Source organism: Myotis lucifugus, unplaced genomic scaffold, assembly GCF_000147115.1.
Source record: "Myotis lucifugus unplaced genomic scaffold, Myoluc2.0 scaffold_85, whole genome shotgun sequence".
Lineage (NCBI taxonomy): Eukaryota > Metazoa > Chordata > Mammalia > Chiroptera > Vespertilionidae > Myotis > Myotis lucifugus.
The window spans coordinates 3,820,366-3,837,718 of NW_005871133.1; the positions used below are offsets into that span (position 1 = coordinate 3,820,366).

A 17,353-nucleotide genomic window follows, 5' to 3' on the forward strand; every position below is an offset into this window, starting at 1 on the left:
GGCTTCATAGAATGAGCTTGGAAGGAAGACATAAACACGATGGAAGAACATACCATGTTCTTGGATTGGTAGAATCAACATCATTAAAATGTCCATACTACCCAAAGCAATCTATAAATTCAACGCACTTCCCATTAAAATACCAATGGCCTTCTTCAAAGATCTAGAACGAACTCTCCAAAAATTCATCTGGAATAAAAAAAGACCCCGAATAGCTGCAGCGATCCTGAGAAAGAACAAAGTAGGTGGGATCTCAATGCCAGATATCAAACTGTATTACAAAGCCACTGTTCTCAAAACTGCCTGGTACTGGCACAAGAACAGACATATAGACCAGTGGAATAGAATAGAGAGTCCAGAAATTAGCCCGAACCAATATGCTCAATTAATTTTTGACAAAGGAGGCATGAACATACAATGGAGCCAAGATAGTCTCTTCAATAAATGGTGTTGGGAAAATTGGACAGATATATGCAAGAAAATGAAACTAGACCACCAACTTACACCATACACAAGAATAAACTCAAAATGGATAAAGGACTTAAATGTAAGACAGGAAACCATAAAAATTCTAGAAGAATACAAAGGCAACAAAATCTCAGACTTATGCCAAAACAATTTCTTCACTGATACAGCTCCTAGGGCAGTTGAAACTAAAGAGAAACTGAACAAATGGGACTACATCAAAATAAAAAGCTTCTGCACAGCAAAAGAAACCATCAACAAAACAACAAGAAAACCCACCTCTTGGGAAAACATATTTGCCAACGTCATATCTGATAAGGGCTTAATCTCCAAAATTTATAGGGAACTCATACAACTTAACAAAAAGAAGATAAACAATCCAATCAAAAAATGGGCAAAGGATCTAAATAGACACCTTTCAAAAGAGGACATTCAGAAAGCCAAGAGACATATGAAAACATGCTCAAAGTCACTAATCATCCGAGAGATGCAAATCAAAACAACAATGAGGTACCATCTCACACCTGTCAGAATGGCCATCATCAACAAATCAACAAACGACAAGTGCTGGAGAGGATGTGGAGAAAAAGGAACACTTGTGCACTGCTGGTGGGAATGCAGACTGGTGCAGCCACTATGGAAGGCAGTATGGAGGTTCCTCAAAAAATTGGAAATGGAACTCCCATTTGACCCTGTGATCCCACTACTAGGAATATATCCCAAGAAACCAGAAACACCTATCAGAAAGGATATATGTAACCAGATGTTCGTAGCAGCACAATTCACCATAGCTAAGATCTGGAAACAGCCTAAGTGCCCATCAGTAGATGAATGGATTAGAAAACTGTGGTACATCTACACGATGGAATACTATGCTGCTGTTAAAAAGAAGGAACTCCTACCATTTGCAACATCATGGATGGAACTGGAGAGCATTATGCTAAGTGAAACAAGCCAGTCAATGAAGGAAAAATACCACATGATCTCACTCATTCATGGATAATAAAGTCCATTACAAACTTTTGAACAATAATAGATACAGAGGCAGAGCTGCCTCAAACTGATTGCCAAACTGCAGTGGGAAGGCCAGAGAGAGTTGGGGGGCAGGAGGGAGGGGAGTAAGAGATCAACCGAAGGACTTGTATGCATGCATATAAGCATAACTAATGGACATAAGACACTGGGGGGTAAGGGAGGGTAGGGGTGTGTCAAGGGCGGGGGGGAAAAAAAGGACACTTATGTAATACCCTTTGTAATACTTTAAGCGAAAAATAAAAAAAATATTAAAAAAAAAATAAAAAAAAATAAAAGAACTAAACTTTTTTTTCACATTCTTAAGTTGACATCTAAAACTTTTCATCATCAATTTATGGTTACTTAGAGTATTTTAAGCATTGACATTTCAAAATGAAACTTTTAAATAAATACATTTAAATAATACATTATTCTTTTACATAAATCCACTGGGATCTATATACCATTGCAATTGATACCCATCATCTTCCATTTTAACACACAAACCAGAATAAGACAGGAATCTACATAAATTCTTTTTTTCTTGAGCTCATTTCCATTCCACTTCCCTCTCAGAGCTTTATCCCAATATAATATTGTTTTTATACTTGAAAGTGTTTTTTAAGCATCTTTCATATTTTTTTGCATGAAAATCAGGTGTAATAAATAGAAATTTAAACTGTTTCAAATATACCACAGATTTTGATAGTTGTTTCATTTCAAAAGTAATTTTATTGGAAACACATCTCTTAGGGAGGTGAGTAGGATTATTTTTTCTATATAACTGTGGGTCTATAATATTCACTGCAGGAAAGAGACATTCATATATTTAAGCGCTGAGAAACATCCTATATAATAAAGAGCTAATATGCAAATGGATGACAAGCCCTCATGCCGTCACGCCTTAATGGCTGACACTCAACACTGGGGAGAGAGGAATGGGGACCAGCCAGGCTGTGGCCCGGGAGAGGAACAAGCCGCCTGCCCCGCAGTCCAGGGTGCCCGCAGCTGCAGTCCAGAGGAAACTGCCCACCCACAGTCCCCTGTGGCTGTGGCTGGCCCAGGCGAAGCCAGCCCGGGTCCTGGGTGCCTGCCGCCGGCCAGAGGGAGGGAAGCCCAGGTCCTGGGTGTCAGTGTCCGAGCTTAGAAACTAAGCAGGAAGCCCACAGTGTCCTAGCCCCTCGGCCTAAACTCAGTTTCACTTCCAGCACCCACTTTCCAAGGCACACAACTCCACTCTTTCCATCCCTCCAGCCCAAACAGGAACTGACCTTGGATGGGGAAAGAGCATCTGAGCTTTGAGTTCAAACTGGCTTGGGTTTGAATCCCTCACTGTCACTAACAGTTCTTGAACTTGGGAGCTAGGCCTTGAGAACACATATTCTCCTCCATAAAACAGGGTTAGCAATCCCCATTTTAGGGTTATTCAGAAGGTCACATGAGTGAGATAAGTCTACGAAACCCCTTGCACAGTATTTGGCACACAGTGTGTCTCCAATTATTTCTGAATATCACAGGGAACAGTAGGTAATCATTAGGGTATCTTCCATTATGTTAGACATAATGAGGAAAGTAGGGCAGGTAAGTTGGTTTCACAAGTCTTTGCCGAAGCAGAGCTCAGATAGGCTGGTTTGGCCTGTGCTGGTAGGAGGGGGTGGGTGGTTGTAAGTTGGATCTAGGGCAGACTGGGTCATGTGGAAGTTGAGCTTCCATTGGTTCAACATTTAGGGTGTCAGCCTAATTTGCAACGATCCTCTTAACTTCATCCTCATCTATGAGGTGGGTTCTCCAACATCCCTGTTTACACGGTTTGGCCCCATCTCCTCTGACTGGATCAAGGTAGACACCTTGCCCAAACTGGGCTGATCAGCTTTTCCACTCCAGGGAATTTATAGTTTCAACTGAGAGATTTCACTCTCATTTGGGATCTGCTTTTGGATTGAGGAGATATAAAAACTGGAAGACATGGTGTGGCCATCTTCCCTCATATGGATTGAGAGTCAGGGAAAGCCAGGCTGCAGCGAAGGAGCAAAGGAAATAAAAAAACAAAGCAAACAAAACAGAGAGGAGAGAGGGAGATTATACTCCTGATTTCCTGATAGCTTCTACTTCCGCCTTCAGACGCCTCAAGCCTGAGCACATTCTTGCCCTTGGATTTCATAACACTTTAGAATCCTTGCTGTAAACCCACCTTGTGTTGCTTACACTGGATAATGTCGTGTGTTAAGCTGTTTTGCTCTCATTTCAAAAGAACCAGCTTAAGCAAAAAGAGGACACTCAGTGGAGGGTGCTAGAGGATCTCATGACATCTGGGAGGTTTGGACACCCGGTTTCAGGAGGTGCCAACACCTGGGCAGATGTGACTACTTTAGTCATAGACTTGGAAGCCAGCTTCCTTCTGGCAAGCTGCCATTAAGATGCCTCAGTGTTGCCTGGCCAGCCTGGCTCAGTGGTTGAGCATGACCTATGAACCAGGAGGTCACAGTTGGATTCTCGGTCAGGGCACATGCCCAGTTGCAGGCTCCATCCCCAGTGTGGGGTGTGCAGGAGGCAGCTGATCAATGATTCTCTCTCTTCCTTGATGTTTCTATCTCTCTCTCTCCTTTCTTCTCGGCAATATATATATAAAAATTTTTTTCTTAAAGATGCCTGAGTGTTGGTTCTCTCAGTTCAAAGATCCAAATTCCTGGGGTAGAGAGAATCTCACTGCCCCATGATGAGCCAGCAGTAAAGGCTACAGCGTAGCTTCAGGCAACAGAAACACAGCTGCTGAGGGAGTGTAAGCATAACAGAACGTGCCAGTCACCAAGATCAAGGAGTAGGGACTTAGAGGGTGTTCTGAGACCCAGCTCCAGTGTGTGCGTGCGTGTGTGTGTGTGTGTGTGTGTGTGTGTGTGTGTGTATGGTGTTCACACACCCCATCAAACAATTCTCAGATACCAGCATGGTCCCCAAGAATCCAACTCAATTCTGACACCCTCTACCTTGAGATAGCATCAGGTTCCACAGGGCAAGGGCTCAGTCCCACAAGACGCCTTCCCTATCCCTACACACACTCAGCTGCCAGCCACAAGCCCAGGCTCTTTTGGGATTGGAGGTTTTAATGACCCCTTCCAATTAAGAATGCTAATTGCAAGTCCAGGTTGTTATCTGTACTTCTGAACAAATGGTTATAAAACAGAAGTTCCTATAACCCCCTCCTTGGGTTCTAATTTGCTAGAACGGCTTCCAGAACAGAGAGACATGTTACTTATTAGATCACTGGTTTATTGTAAAAGGTTGTAACTCAGAAACAACCAGATGAAAGCGATGTAAAGGGCAGGGGAGATTAAAAATGGCATCAGAGTAAGTGGATGCTGCATGGAGATGCTCCCAGGAACAAACTGGTATTACAACTAAAATACAGAAAAACTTCCTGAATAATCAGTGGAAGATTTGTAGGAGAGAACCCTGATACCCGAGGACTGAAAGTGGAGACTGCAAAGAGAGTGGTAGGAGGGGCAGAGGCAAGAAAGGGCTGGTCGGGCACCCACAGACAATAACTGAAGTCCTGGAGAGATATCTCAGCTGTGGGTGGTTGCCACTGAGAACTCAGGGATCTAATCCCCAAGCTGAGCCCCCCATCAGAGAGCACCACAACTGAGAAGGGTATTCACGTAACATCTGGCTGTGAAAAAGCAGCAGGATTGCTGTCTGCCAGGGAGTGATGGCTAAAAATTCAGGCACCTTCTTAAAGGACCAATGCACAAAATTCCCTGTGGAGCCACTCACCTTGTGCTCAGGCACAGGGAGGGCAGAGTCAACTGGAGCTTTGTGAGCAGAAGCTAAGATTGGGGGCTTGGGGATTAGAGCTCAGAAGGCAGACACCCCCAGTTTCCTGTGCTGAGTCATTCCTTCACCCTGCAGAGGTCACCTTTCCCACAAAGACATTTGCTATGCAGGTGGCCTTGCCTGGGGGGAAGACAGTTAACTCACCCTATTAGAAAACACCTTGCCCTGAGGCCACTAAAGAGACTAAAAATAACAATTAGCTTCCAGGCAGAGGCAATTGCCCCACCCTGTTGAAAAAAAAAAACTCTTGCCACATCTGAGGATGATTGCCTTGGGGCTTTCAAGTGGAAATCCTATCAGTCTGTAGGCAGAGGTGGTCTCTGGAGGCTTTGAGTGTTTGCCTGATCTAATTAGTCAGAAACAGTGTTAGACACTGTCCTGCACTAGAGATTGAGAGGCATAGAGAATCTACTTAATACATAGTCACAAACCCAAACAGACAGCCAAAATGAGGAGACAAAGAACCCACAAATGAAAGAACAAGAGAATTCTACAGAAGAGATAAATGAAGCAGAGGTAAGAAATTTATCTGAAACAGAGTTCAGAGTAATGATGGTAAAGATGCTCAATAGCATGAAAAAAGATATAGTAACTATGAAAAAAAGAAGAGTCAGAAATAAAGAATGACATAACACAAAGAACACATTAGAAGGAATACACAGCAGATTAAGGGAAGCTGAGGACTTGAATCAGTGAATTAGAAGACAGGGTTGAGATATATAGGGCAAGGTATGGGGAGAGGGCATACAGCTTCCGTGCCTTCTGCAGGCACGCCACTCTCCCCACATCTCCATGTGTTCACTAACCTGGAAGCTCTCTGATCCAGTCCTCTGGGGTTTCCTGGAGGCATCACCAACTAGGCATGAATGACCAAATAGCCTTGGGTGCTTGATTCAACCTTCAGCCCTTCTCCCATCCCTGGAGGTCAGGGGTGGACTGGAGTTACAACCCTCCAATCACATGGTTGGTTCTCCTGGCAACCAGGCCCCATCCCTAGGTGCTTCCAGCAGTCACCTCATTCAAGTGTTCCTAACTGGATTGGTCCTGTGTACTGTGATCCTAACTACTGTATCAGGGAAGGAATAATTTCCAGGTCTGGGGCTGATCTGGGGGTATGTGTACCCACCACAACGGCTCTGTTATGAATTGGTATAGGGCCGTGGTCGGCAAACCGCGGCTCACAAGCCACATGCGGCTCTTTGTCCCCTTGAGTGTGGCTCTTCCACAAAATACCACGTGCGGGTGTGCATGTACAGTGTGATTGAAACTTCGTGGCCCATGCGCAGAAGTCGGTATTTTGAGGAAGAGCCAGTATTTTGTGGAAGAGCCACACTGAAGGGGCCAAAGAGCCGCGGTTTGCCGAGCTACAGTTTGCTGACCACTGGTATAGGGAGTTCACACTTTTGAGGTTTCCCTCTTGATACTGAAGATGAAAAGAATCCAGTAATTGGTTAGCCCCTAGATCCTGATAGCTTGGGGGGTGCAGTAGGTATAGAGGACAAGCATTGGGAGGGGTTGAATCTTGGCTATATATAGCCTTTTTCAAGTTCCTTCTCTTTCTTGAATGGCATCACCAACTTTGATCTTTGGAATGTTTCAGTCTTTCATATTTTACTTACAGAAAATTTGGGGGCATGAGAAAAGAAACTTTCATGTTTGTTAAGTCACTGTCTCGTTGTTTGTCACAGAAGCTTAACTGCCACAGTGAATTTCGTCCTTTGTGAATGGACAGACAGGCTCCCTGTAGTACTCATTATAGCTGAAACCTGCTGAGTGTACCAGGCACTGGATCCAACACATTACATGCACTGCTTCAATGCAATCCTTGTAACAACCCTAGGGATTAAGTACTGTGATTGACCCATTTCTCACATGAGGAAACTGAGGCTTAGAGAGTTCCAGCAACATTCTGGAAGTCATGTACACTCATGAATGCGTGTGCACATAAACATGCACACATATACACATGCTCACATGCACATGGATACACACATATGCACACACACATGCACACACATACACACACACAATGCCAAAAGACTCCCTAGGTGCTGTGGGGTGTTTCCCTGTGATGGTCACAATAGGGCCCCAGCCATAGCCTGAGTGAGATGTGAGTGTTTGGAGGAGGGGAGATGGAGCCAGATGACAGACAGGTTTTATGGTGAACAAAAATGCGAGTGCCCAGACCTAGGTCAGCATGCCTCTAACACTCCTGAGTATGAGAATCACCTGCAGCCCTTACTAACACACTAGGGCTCCAACCCAGACAATTTAAATCAGAATTTTTGCCAGTAGGGACCCAGGCAGCAGAATGTTATAAACACTTCCTAGGTGATTTTAGTGTACAGTTGGTGTTGAGAAACACTCATCTAGGCACTCAAATTAAAGTACCGTCCTGCGTTCGCAGGTATTTTAATTATTGTGCACTAAATTAAGCAACAACAATAAAATCAGGAGGTAGCAATAGAAAGAAGTCAGGTATGTAGGGATGAATCTGACTCAAAACTGAACATTAAAAAAAACCATATACTTCCAAGAGAGACTAAGGATATTTATTCCTTCAAAAGATCTTTAGAATTATTAGCTAGAATAACGGAAGCAACACGTTTTTAGTGTTGCAAGTTCCGGATAGGAATTTTTAAACTTTTGGTGAGATTTAGAGCATATTCAGATAAATAGAATAGCTTGGTCAGAATAAATATTTCCCCCAGGCATGTAGTTGTGGAATGTAAGTGAAAAAAGATAGAAATCTGAATATACACTGTTGACCATTACTATATTAAAACAAAGAAACATGGGAAATGCCTATGATTAAGTTTTATGAATAAATTCTAGTAAGTTTCATGATACCGAATTGGGCGCCAATCGCAGGGGCCCAGCGGTCCAGGGGTTCTCAAAGGCAGTGATGAATGAAGGTCACGGAGACAGCGTTCAGATCATCAACATAGTTGGGTTCTCTCTTTATTCTCCTGTTACACCTGTATTTATACCATTTGATCCTATAAGCATGCCTCTATAGTTACATCATCATATGTTTTGGATCCTCCTTTGACCTTCTACAGTTCCTTGTGTTATGTTTATAGTTTCTTATCTGACCTTTGATAAAAATCTTATCTCTATCTAGCTCTGTTGATTTTAATCTTGTCTAGGTTAGTCTCTGTTCCATTATAAGGGCTAGTTTGTTGTCTCTATTCCAAGGTCATTATCCTATTGCTATAAGGAGATTTTCCTATTCTATGGCCTAAGTAAGGATTATGTAGCTTAAGCATGATTGTTCATAGTTAAGGTGATTAACTACCCGCCTGGCACTTAGTTACGGGTTTTACTGATTTATTCCCTTCCCTAGCCCTGTTAATCCCTAACTCCAGGGAAACATTCCCACCTGGGGAAACAACCTTTCTCAGGGAGGTGGCTCTAGTTATAACACATAGTGCTAAAAAAGGGGGAGCAAACATATTAAGAACAGTATGCTGTATACGCCAGGTCCCTTGAAACATATGCTGTGCAGATGTTTCTTCCCTGCAGCGACTGTGTCAAGCAGCAAGGGTGGAACGGCTTCAGGCACCACACGGTTGGGAATAAGAATGGCCTTTTACATTTCCATATCTGTGTGTTTTGATTTGCCCCAGCTCCCAACTATTTAAAAATGAAAGGATTATAAGGAGTATACACAGACTATTGTGGGATCACATGGCAGTAAAAGTACTTCTGCTCATGGAACATGAGCTTATTGGGGGGACTGTTAAGAAACAATCTGGTATGGAGACCGATGAGGCAGTTGTCATGGAACAAGCAAGCACTGCAGAAGATAAATGGTTTTAAATACAGAATAACTCACTAGGCAATACCAATGAAAAGTTACCTTTGTGGAAATCACAAACTTTCTAAGGTAAGTTAGTTAAGAGAAAAGGCCTTATTAGAAAAGTTGGTCCTAAGAAAACCGCAACACCAGGGCTGAAGGCAGCCCCTTTGTTCACGGTGTACAGCACTATTGGTTTTCTTACCCCCAGAAAACCTTTTCTAGATTCCTTTCTCTTATGGCAACAAAAAATGACGGTCAGCGAGTGAAATCACAAGCGGTTGCTTCTCAGTCAACACAGAATGTAGGAAATAACTGGAAGACTGAGTTTCAAAAATTATGCAGAAAGCAAACTAATTAAGTCAGTCCTGGCTTGGGACAATTTGTGCATTGTGAGATGCCAATGCACATGAGGCTAGCGGCTAAAGGGAAACGTTTTCTTTTACCGAGTACATATTTTCCTTTAAAATCATCCTTAATTCCCCCACCCGATAGATAGCTAACCTCTCAGTTTTGCTGAGTACCTGCAGAGGCTCTTTTTAGAATAAACATACAAATGCAGGAATGGATGAGCCCACGCTGGACAAACTATCTGAGTTCTGTCCGAGTTCCTCCAGGCCCAGGTCAGGGGAGGTCGGAGCCGGGGGCCAGGAGCTCGGCTCCTCCTCGAACGACGTTATTTATCTGTGTAACGCCGGTTACCAGCAGCAACCCTAGACTCTGGGCGCCTCTCAAAAATGGGGCGCCTCGGGTGCCACCCAAAAGCAGTGAAGAAAAGTAAACTTTCACCATCTTTATGCTCCAACTTCTAAGCCTGCCCATCCTCCCGGGAACGCGCGGAGGTAAGGAGTGGAGGGCTGCGTTTGGAAACCACCACAGCCTGTTCGCGGAGCGGCGGGCGCTCGCGCGTTACGTTACGGAAACCTGAACCCGGAGGGGTCGCCGAATGCCGCGGGGCCTGGAAAGCGGCGGGAAACCTGTGCGGCCAGCTCAGGTGCAGGGCAGTGGAGATGCAGAATCGGCCTTCCGGCGGCAGTCCCACGTTCAACACTTCACCCCGCGGAAACCTGCCGCTTAAAAAGCACGCACTCCCTCGGTCTTCTTACTGTCAACTGCTCGTCCGTGGTTCGGTCCGCACCTCACTGCTCGTCAAGGAGCGTCTTCCAACGTTGCCCCCGAAATGGCCCGCGGCAGGGGCCAGTGATGGCCAGGTAGTTTTGCAAAGCCTGAGTTCCGGAGTTTCTTTTACCCAGGACTCTTCGGGGCAGCTTAAAAAAAATTCCGATGAAAAAGCGGCGTCATTTGTCTCAGGGTATATTCCTGCGAGAGAGAATGACGAACCGAACTTCACGGCCTAAAAGCTTCAAACGTCTTCAACCGCGGTCCTCCCAGCGCCGGGCACCTGACAGCCGCGCCCCGCCCCTGGGCCCCGCCCACCGCGGGCGAGGCCGCTCGGCCGGTACCAGGTGACAGGGCCCCGACCCCTCAGAGACTTCCGTCCTCGATCCAAGCGGGAGGGTCTATGGGCGGCCCCGGAAGTGACGCAAGGCGCACCCTCCATTTTGTAGAACGCGGAGCAGCTAAGTGCGTCAGTTGTCGAGAGACGTAGACGAGTTGAGTCCTGGTCTGCGGGGAGGCAGACAGCTCCGTCGCAGACTACGGACCTCTCTTGGGTCTCAGCTGCCAAAGATCCCGTCCGGTAGGTGAGTGGCTCACTTTGAGGGAATGGCTTCTCGGATCGAGGCTTCTTCATGGCCACTCGGATCAGTGGCCAGGGCTGCTCTCTTTGCGGAGGACGGCGTCCAATGAGCGCAGTTTACTCGAGGTGGGCGCTGGGGCACGTCTCCCTTGGGGTCTTGTTTGAGGGGAAGTGAAGGTGGAAGGGCGGTCTTGGTTCTGGTCGTTTTTCCTGCGGGGTTGTGTGCCCCTCCCTGCCTCTTGACTTCCTCCTTAGCCGAACCCCTGGAGTAGTGGGCTGGGGTTGGGGTGTGGCAGCCCGGGGTTTCTGCGGGCGGGGATGGAGACTCCGGAACGGTGGAGTCGGGGGAGGGAGTGGGAGGAGGGAGTTGGGCACGCGCGGCTCTGCCCACCGCTGGCGCCGCCGCCGCCATTTTGTGGCTGTCTAGCGTCCGCCCGCCGCCCTCTGCGCAGGCGCGGCCGTGGCATCGCGAGATTCCGGCTTCCACCTGCTGTGACGCTCCAGGGAGGCGGCGACGCTCGCGCGGCCCGTCGCCATTGGGCTGGCCGTGCGGAGGGCGGCGCCGGCCCCGCCCGCACTTCTCGGCCTTTCCTAACTGCGGCAGATGGGAGGGGGCCAGAAGAGCCGGGGCGAGTGTGAGGCTGCGCAGTTCCGGAGGCGGCAGTGGGCGTTGCGGTGGCTGCGTTCTGGGCCCAGGGAAGGATCGTGTTGGGAGCCGAGTTTTAATTTTGTCTGCAAGGGACCCGGCCTAATAAGAGGCACTCTTGGCAATCTTGTTTATAACATCACCCGGTAAACATTTTATTTTATGCCGTTCATGTTTTTGACCCCTGGACCAGCCTTTCTTCTGACATTCACGCGGGGTGTCTCCACTGAATTATTCTCCTAACAGGAAGTACTAGCCGGGCGTCATGAGCGGCTGTCGAGTCTTCATCGGGAGGCTAAATCCAGCGGCCAGGGAGAAAGACGTGGAAAGATTCTTCAAGGGATATGGACGAATACGAGATATCGATCTGAAAAGAGGCTTTGGTTTTGTGGTGAGTGTTTAGAACTGGTTGGATTATCTGTTGTTACGCTGGTAAAGCTTTTGATGAGCAACGTTTTTTTTAATCTTATTGAGGCAGGTAGAGTATCTTTAGAAAATGCGTGCATCCTGAAGGCAGTGAATTTCCTTAAGGAAGAAAAGAACCTCACTGCTGACTGGGGAACCACTCCTGGTCACTTGTCAAATAGGCTTATTGATAGGGTACTGTCATTAAGATACTTCCTTATCTGTTAAATGTTTTTAGTGCTCCTATTGTTGTAGAATACACTTTTAAGACTGCCAAGTATTATATATTTTTTTCATGCTTGTATTTTAGGAATTTGAGGATCCCAGGGATGCTGATGATGCTGTATATGAACTTGATGGAAAAGAACTCTGCAGTGAAAGGTGAGAATCTTAATTTTAGTTTTATAGTTAGTTAGCATTGTAAAATAGAGCAGACTAGGGTGTGTTGGGGTATTTTCCTATGTAGATCTCTTACATAGTTTGTGTGGATAATGAAGATTTTTCTTCTCTTCCTTAGGGTTACTATTGAACATGCTCGAGCTCGATCTCGAGGTGGGAGAGGTAGAGGGCGATACTCTGATCGCTTTAGTAGTCGCAGACCTCGAAATGATAGACGGTATGTGATGGCCAGTGGCTGTTTCGAATAATCATTACTGCATGACTATTTAATGATTAAGTACTGTCCTGTATAATAGCCTAATATGCAAAGTGAATGGCGGAACGACCAGTCGCTATGACATGCACTGACCACCAGGGGGCAGACGCTTAACGCAGGAGCTGCCCCCTGATGGTCAGTGAGCACCCACGGCGGGGGATCGTGTCCCTGCTCAGCCAGAACCCGGGCTCATGGCTGGTGAGCGTAGCGGCACTGGTGGGAACCTCTCCCACCTCTGAGGCAGCACTAAGGATGTCTGACTGACGCCCGGGGGAGCCGGGCCTAAACCAGCAGTCAGACATCCCCTGAGGGTTCCCGGACTGCAAGAGGGCGAAGGCAGGGCTGAAGGGGACCCCCCCCCCCCCCACACACACACACACACACACGAATTTTGTTCATTGGCCCTTTAGTTAGCAATAAGTGATTCTGGTATTTACCAAGAAAGTCAGTTCTCTTGTGTCTATGTCAGTTCACTGTTTTGGTTAAGTCTCTATAATGAAGCATAAAATAATTAAACAGTTGATGAAATAATTTGAATGGCTTATGTCTGAATGCATAAACTTGCTCATAGTTGGAACAAAATTGCGAATCGCTGTATTTCTTCCATTGTGAATACTTGTTTTTTTTCTCAGAAATGCTCCACCTGTAAGAACAGAAAATCGGCTTATAGTTGAAAATTTGTCTTCAAGAGTCAGCTGGCAGGTGTGTAGAAATTCAGTTTTGAGATATTTTAATTTGGCTTTTTAAAAACTAATGGAATGGGTAGCTAAAGTTTTATTAACATTTTATTAAAAGTAGTTCTATTTTTAATTAAATTAATGGACTTAATTGTAATTTTAAAATTTTAATTTAATGTAACTGGGGGATATTGCAAATTTTAATATTAGTGATCAAATGTAAATGTTTTTGAGGATATTTTTTCTTGTTCTTAAAATCAATTTTAACCAAATATTAAACCCTTTATTTGCCAGCCTATCTGTGTCGTTGGCCTTATGACGAGGAGTGCCTGTGGGTTATCCTAATCGTTGTCTTGGTCACTCTTGGTTGGGCCTGGTTGACTTTGCCAGTCAGCTCCTACAAGTGATCAATTGGCCACCTCTAGATCTGTGTTTGCCGGTCTAGACGTAATCGGGGCACTTACTTGGAGTGCCAGGTTGCAGCGATCCCAGAGCGCTGATAACGTGATCTGATCCCTAAGTTGAGAGCTGTCTTCCTGTAACGCTTCGAATAAGAGGTCCTGGTCGAACGATACGAAATTAGTTGGTCGTTGGAATCCTGTTCGCAGTAAAGTGGTCCTTGGTAACTGCACAAGAGTAGAACATGTCTGCATCGCCAATAGTCTGCTAATAGGGAGGGCTGTGCGATTAAAGGCTTCCATCGATTGGGTAGTGTCCTTCAAGTGGGTGGCGAAGAGCCAGTCGGGCATATGTCATGAAGGTTTCTTCGACCGATTAACGGTTTGCTGCTTGACTAGCCTAGGGAAATAATGATAAAGGTAAAGTAAACTTTTTTAATGACATATGGGGCACAAAATAATTGATGTCTTGTAAATGTTCTGTTTTTAAATATAAATTTCTACTTTAGTCTTTAAAAATATGTACTGTTTCTACTTGTTTGTTTTTTTTGTTTTGTTTTTTGTTTTCCTTTTGTATTGAGCTCAGTATAGACTAATACTACTTAATGTTAACATCTAAATTTCCTTTAGCATTTTGCTTAAAAGCAATATGCTATTTGCTTATTTCGTGCCCTGATATAAATATTTTTTGAATTCTGATAGAATACAAGTGTGGTAAATGCCATGTTTGTACTTTATCTAACATCTTCTCTTTCAGTAGTCTTGTTTTTATATCATGTTGTTGTTTGTGTGTCACGTTTCCTTTTCTCTGCATGACACAATTGTCTTGTGTTAAGGATCTCAAAGATTTCATGAGACAAGCTGGAGAAGTAACCTTTGCGGATGCACATCGACCTAAATTAAATGAAGGGTAAGTATATACTGTAGATTGTAAGCCTGTTAAAATACCTTGGCAGTTTTATTGTGAATGTTGTTCTCAGTACTTAAAATTTGTGAATGCTCTTGGTTCTCAGGTGAGTTTGCTTCAGGGGACTTTTGGCAATGTCTGGCATCTTGTGGATAAAGGCCAGGGATGCATATAAACATTCTACAATGCACAGGAAAGCCCCCAAAACAAACTTTGTCTGGGCTAAATTGTCAACAATTAGGGGGTTGAGAAACCTTGCTCTAATGCCATGTTATTCATCGAGAGTTAAAAACTCTTGATACAGTAATAGCAAAATGAGCATGGAAAAGGTACTTAATCTAGATTCCTTTGTGAGACTGTAAGGTATACATAACTTCACAAATGTTTTTTTCTTTTTCCTCGCTAGGGTGGTTGAGTTCGCCTCTTACGGTGATTTAAAGAATGCTATTGAAAAACTTTCTGGAAAGGAAATAAATGGGAGAAAAATAAAATTAATCGAAGGCAGCAAAAGGCACAGGTATCTCCTTAATATATTTTTAAAATATTTTGATTTTTACAGAAGAGAGGGAGAGCAAAACACCTATCAGTTGTCTCTTGTACGCCCCCTACTGGGGAACACGCTCATCACCCAGGCAATGTGTCCTGACTGGAAATCAAACCTTTCATTGCATGCGTGGGACACAACGCCCAACCAACAGCCACACTGGCCAGGACACTAACATGTTTAAGTCAAAGTTTTACTTAATGGATTTGTAGGGCCTGCAGCTTATGTTTTGTTTTTTTTTTGTTTTTTCCCCTTACCAGTAGGTCACGAAGCAGGTCTCGTTCCCGGACTAGGAGTTCCTCTAGGTCTCGTAGCCGGTCTCGGTCTCGTTCTCGTTCTCGGAGTCGCAAGTCTTACAGCCGGTCTAGGAGCAGGAGCCGGAGCCGAAGCCGGAGCAAGTCCCGTTCTGTTAGTAGGTCTCCTGCACCTGAGAAGAGCCAGAAACGTGGTTCTTCAAGTAGATCTAAGTCTCCAGCATCTGTGGATCGCCAGAAGTCCAGGTCCAGGTCCAGGTCTCGGTCCCGGTCCAGATCAGTTGACAGTGGCAATTAAACTGTAAATAACTTGCCCAGGGGGCCTTTTTTTAAAAAAACAAACACAAACACAAAAAACAAAAACACAAATACCCAAATCATACTTGCTAAAAATTCTGGTAAGTATGTGCTTTTTTTGTGGGGGTGGGCTATGGAGGGGGGGTTGGATTGGGTTGGGCTGGATATCTTTGTAGATGTGGACCACCAAGGGTTGTTGAAACCTAATTGTATTAAATGTCTTTTGATAAGCCTTCTGCTCACATTTTTGTGAATGTCTGAAGTATATAGTTTGTGTATATTGACAGAGCTCTTTTATAACTAAAGCAAATTTAATTTTTTTGTACTAGAAAAATTTGAACATTTTAGTTCTTGGTTATTCAAATATGTTAATTCAAAATTAGTTTAATGTGTCAATTAAACTAATTAATAGCTTTGGACACTTAAAAGAGCTCTAAATTTGCTTGTACATAAAGGCTTAATTTGAGTTTTCCTTGTTAGGGTCACGGGTGTCCTCCCACCCACCCTTTAACAGCTGCCTGGCAAAGACTAACAAGCAGCTGTTAGTTATTGATAATAAAAGATTATAAAACTGCTTTTGTCTATTTGTCTGAAGGTTGTGTTATTTACTCCTCCCTTCCCATCTACATTCAACACAATTTCTTGTAGAGAACCTGAAGTCATTTGGTTAGCTCAGGTTCTTTATTCTTAAAAAATTTGAACAGTACTTTTGACATTTCTAGCTAGTCAGAAAATAGGCAGTCAGTGAGATGTTTAAAGCAGTGAGGTGAATTTCCTTTGTATGTGACCCATGCTCTTTCCCTGTATCACCTGACTATTCTATTGGCATCAGGTTACTTGGGGCTTCCATAGTCAAGAGGACAATTTAGGAAGCAAATCGTACAGTTAATGTTTTATGCTTTTCTTAAAGGTTGTACTACAGTTTTGGTGGACAGAAAGGTGTTTCTTTGGGGGGAGGGGTTGGTATTTTTTAGATCCATGCACATGGCTTTTAAGGGGTTCACATGCTTTTTCTTTTAGTCCTGAGACATGGATGTCACAATATATGTGAAGAGGAAAACAATAGTGAAAGCTGCTTAAGGTTCTCTATCCATCTTAAGAGTTAGATCCCGCTACCTGCAGGTAATGATTTAAAGGTACAGAAGTCTCAGAGATTGATTAGACTTTAGTCCATATGAGTGCTAGTATTATATAAATACTTGGTAACTGAATCTTCAAAACTACCTATTAGGTAATAGCTTTACTGGAGGGAATTATGCCAAAGAGAAGAGCAAATAAATGTTAAACTGGTATTAGAGCCCATAAAGTCTAGTTCCAGAAGCCTAAAAACCACACCTTCAGTGCAGACCCTTGCATAGCCCTGCAGGGATTTTGAGGAAAGCACCAAAAAGATTGCTTTTGTTTTCTCCACATGTGGGATCCACCAGGGGAAATTCTATTTGGGGTTGGATTTGAAAGTTTTTTGGTTTACTGGCATGGCCACTTCTCTCTGTTGAAGGCTAGAACTTGGGCCAGAAAATTGTGAAGCTGATTTTAGGGAGAGTTTATGTGATAACACATTGCGGACAGATCGTGAGAGTTCTGGTGTTTCCTGTTCTGAGGCTTGTGGCCAATTACGAGAATTCTTTAAAAACATAACCTTGTAAGATATGTAGTAACTTCAAAAAACAATGGGTATTTAATTTTAAAGCATGCCTTTAACATTTTTTTGTACTAGTTCAATAGAAACTTATCTGGCCACTGGGTAAAGTTAGCAAAACTG

General features: G+C 44.2%; 1 protein-coding gene across 6 annotated transcripts; it reads left to right on the top strand.

Moving 5' to 3' along the window:
• Positions 1–10,648: 10,648 nt before the first annotated feature.
• SRSF5 (serine and arginine rich splicing factor 5) lies at positions 10,649–16,173 on the top strand. Of its 6 annotated transcripts, none has more exons than XM_006091023.3 (9): positions 10,677–10,812; positions 11,261–11,600; positions 11,701–11,845; positions 12,170–12,240; positions 12,377–12,475; positions 13,147–13,216; positions 14,426–14,499; positions 14,903–15,013; positions 15,301–16,173. In XM_006091023.3, exons 3-9 carry the CDS (start codon positions 11,720–11,722, stop codon positions 15,590–15,592), a joined length of 843 nt encoding a protein of 280 aa, XP_006091085.1. In that variant the 5' UTR covers positions 10,677–10,812; positions 11,261–11,600; positions 11,701–11,719; the 3' UTR covers positions 15,593–16,173. The 6 variants fall into 6 exon arrangements, with proteins under 6 accessions (XP_014313325.1, XP_006091089.1, XP_006091088.1 ...); XM_006091024.3 differs by having other exon boundaries at positions 10,707–10,934; XM_014457839.2 differs by lacking the exon at positions 11,261–11,600 and having other exon boundaries at positions 10,649–10,812.
• Positions 16,174–17,353: the final 1,180 nt, after the last annotated feature.

What these genes read in the sequence shown, in the direction of transcription:
- SRSF5 (XM_014457839.2), top strand. Translation starts at nt 11,720, where the DNA reads ATGAGCGGCTGTCGAGTCTTCATCGGGAGGCTAAATCCAGCGGCCAGG. An exon ending in AAAGAACTCTGCAGTGAAAG is followed by an intron (nt 12,241 to 12,376) that starts GTGAGAATCTTA and finishes TCTCTTCCTTAG; the next exon opens with GGTTACTATTGAACATGCTC. An exon ending in CTTCAAGAGTCAGCTGGCAG is followed by an intron (nt 13,217 to 14,425) that starts GTGTGTAGAAAT and finishes TCTTGTGTTAAG; the next exon opens with GATCTCAAAGATTTCATGAG.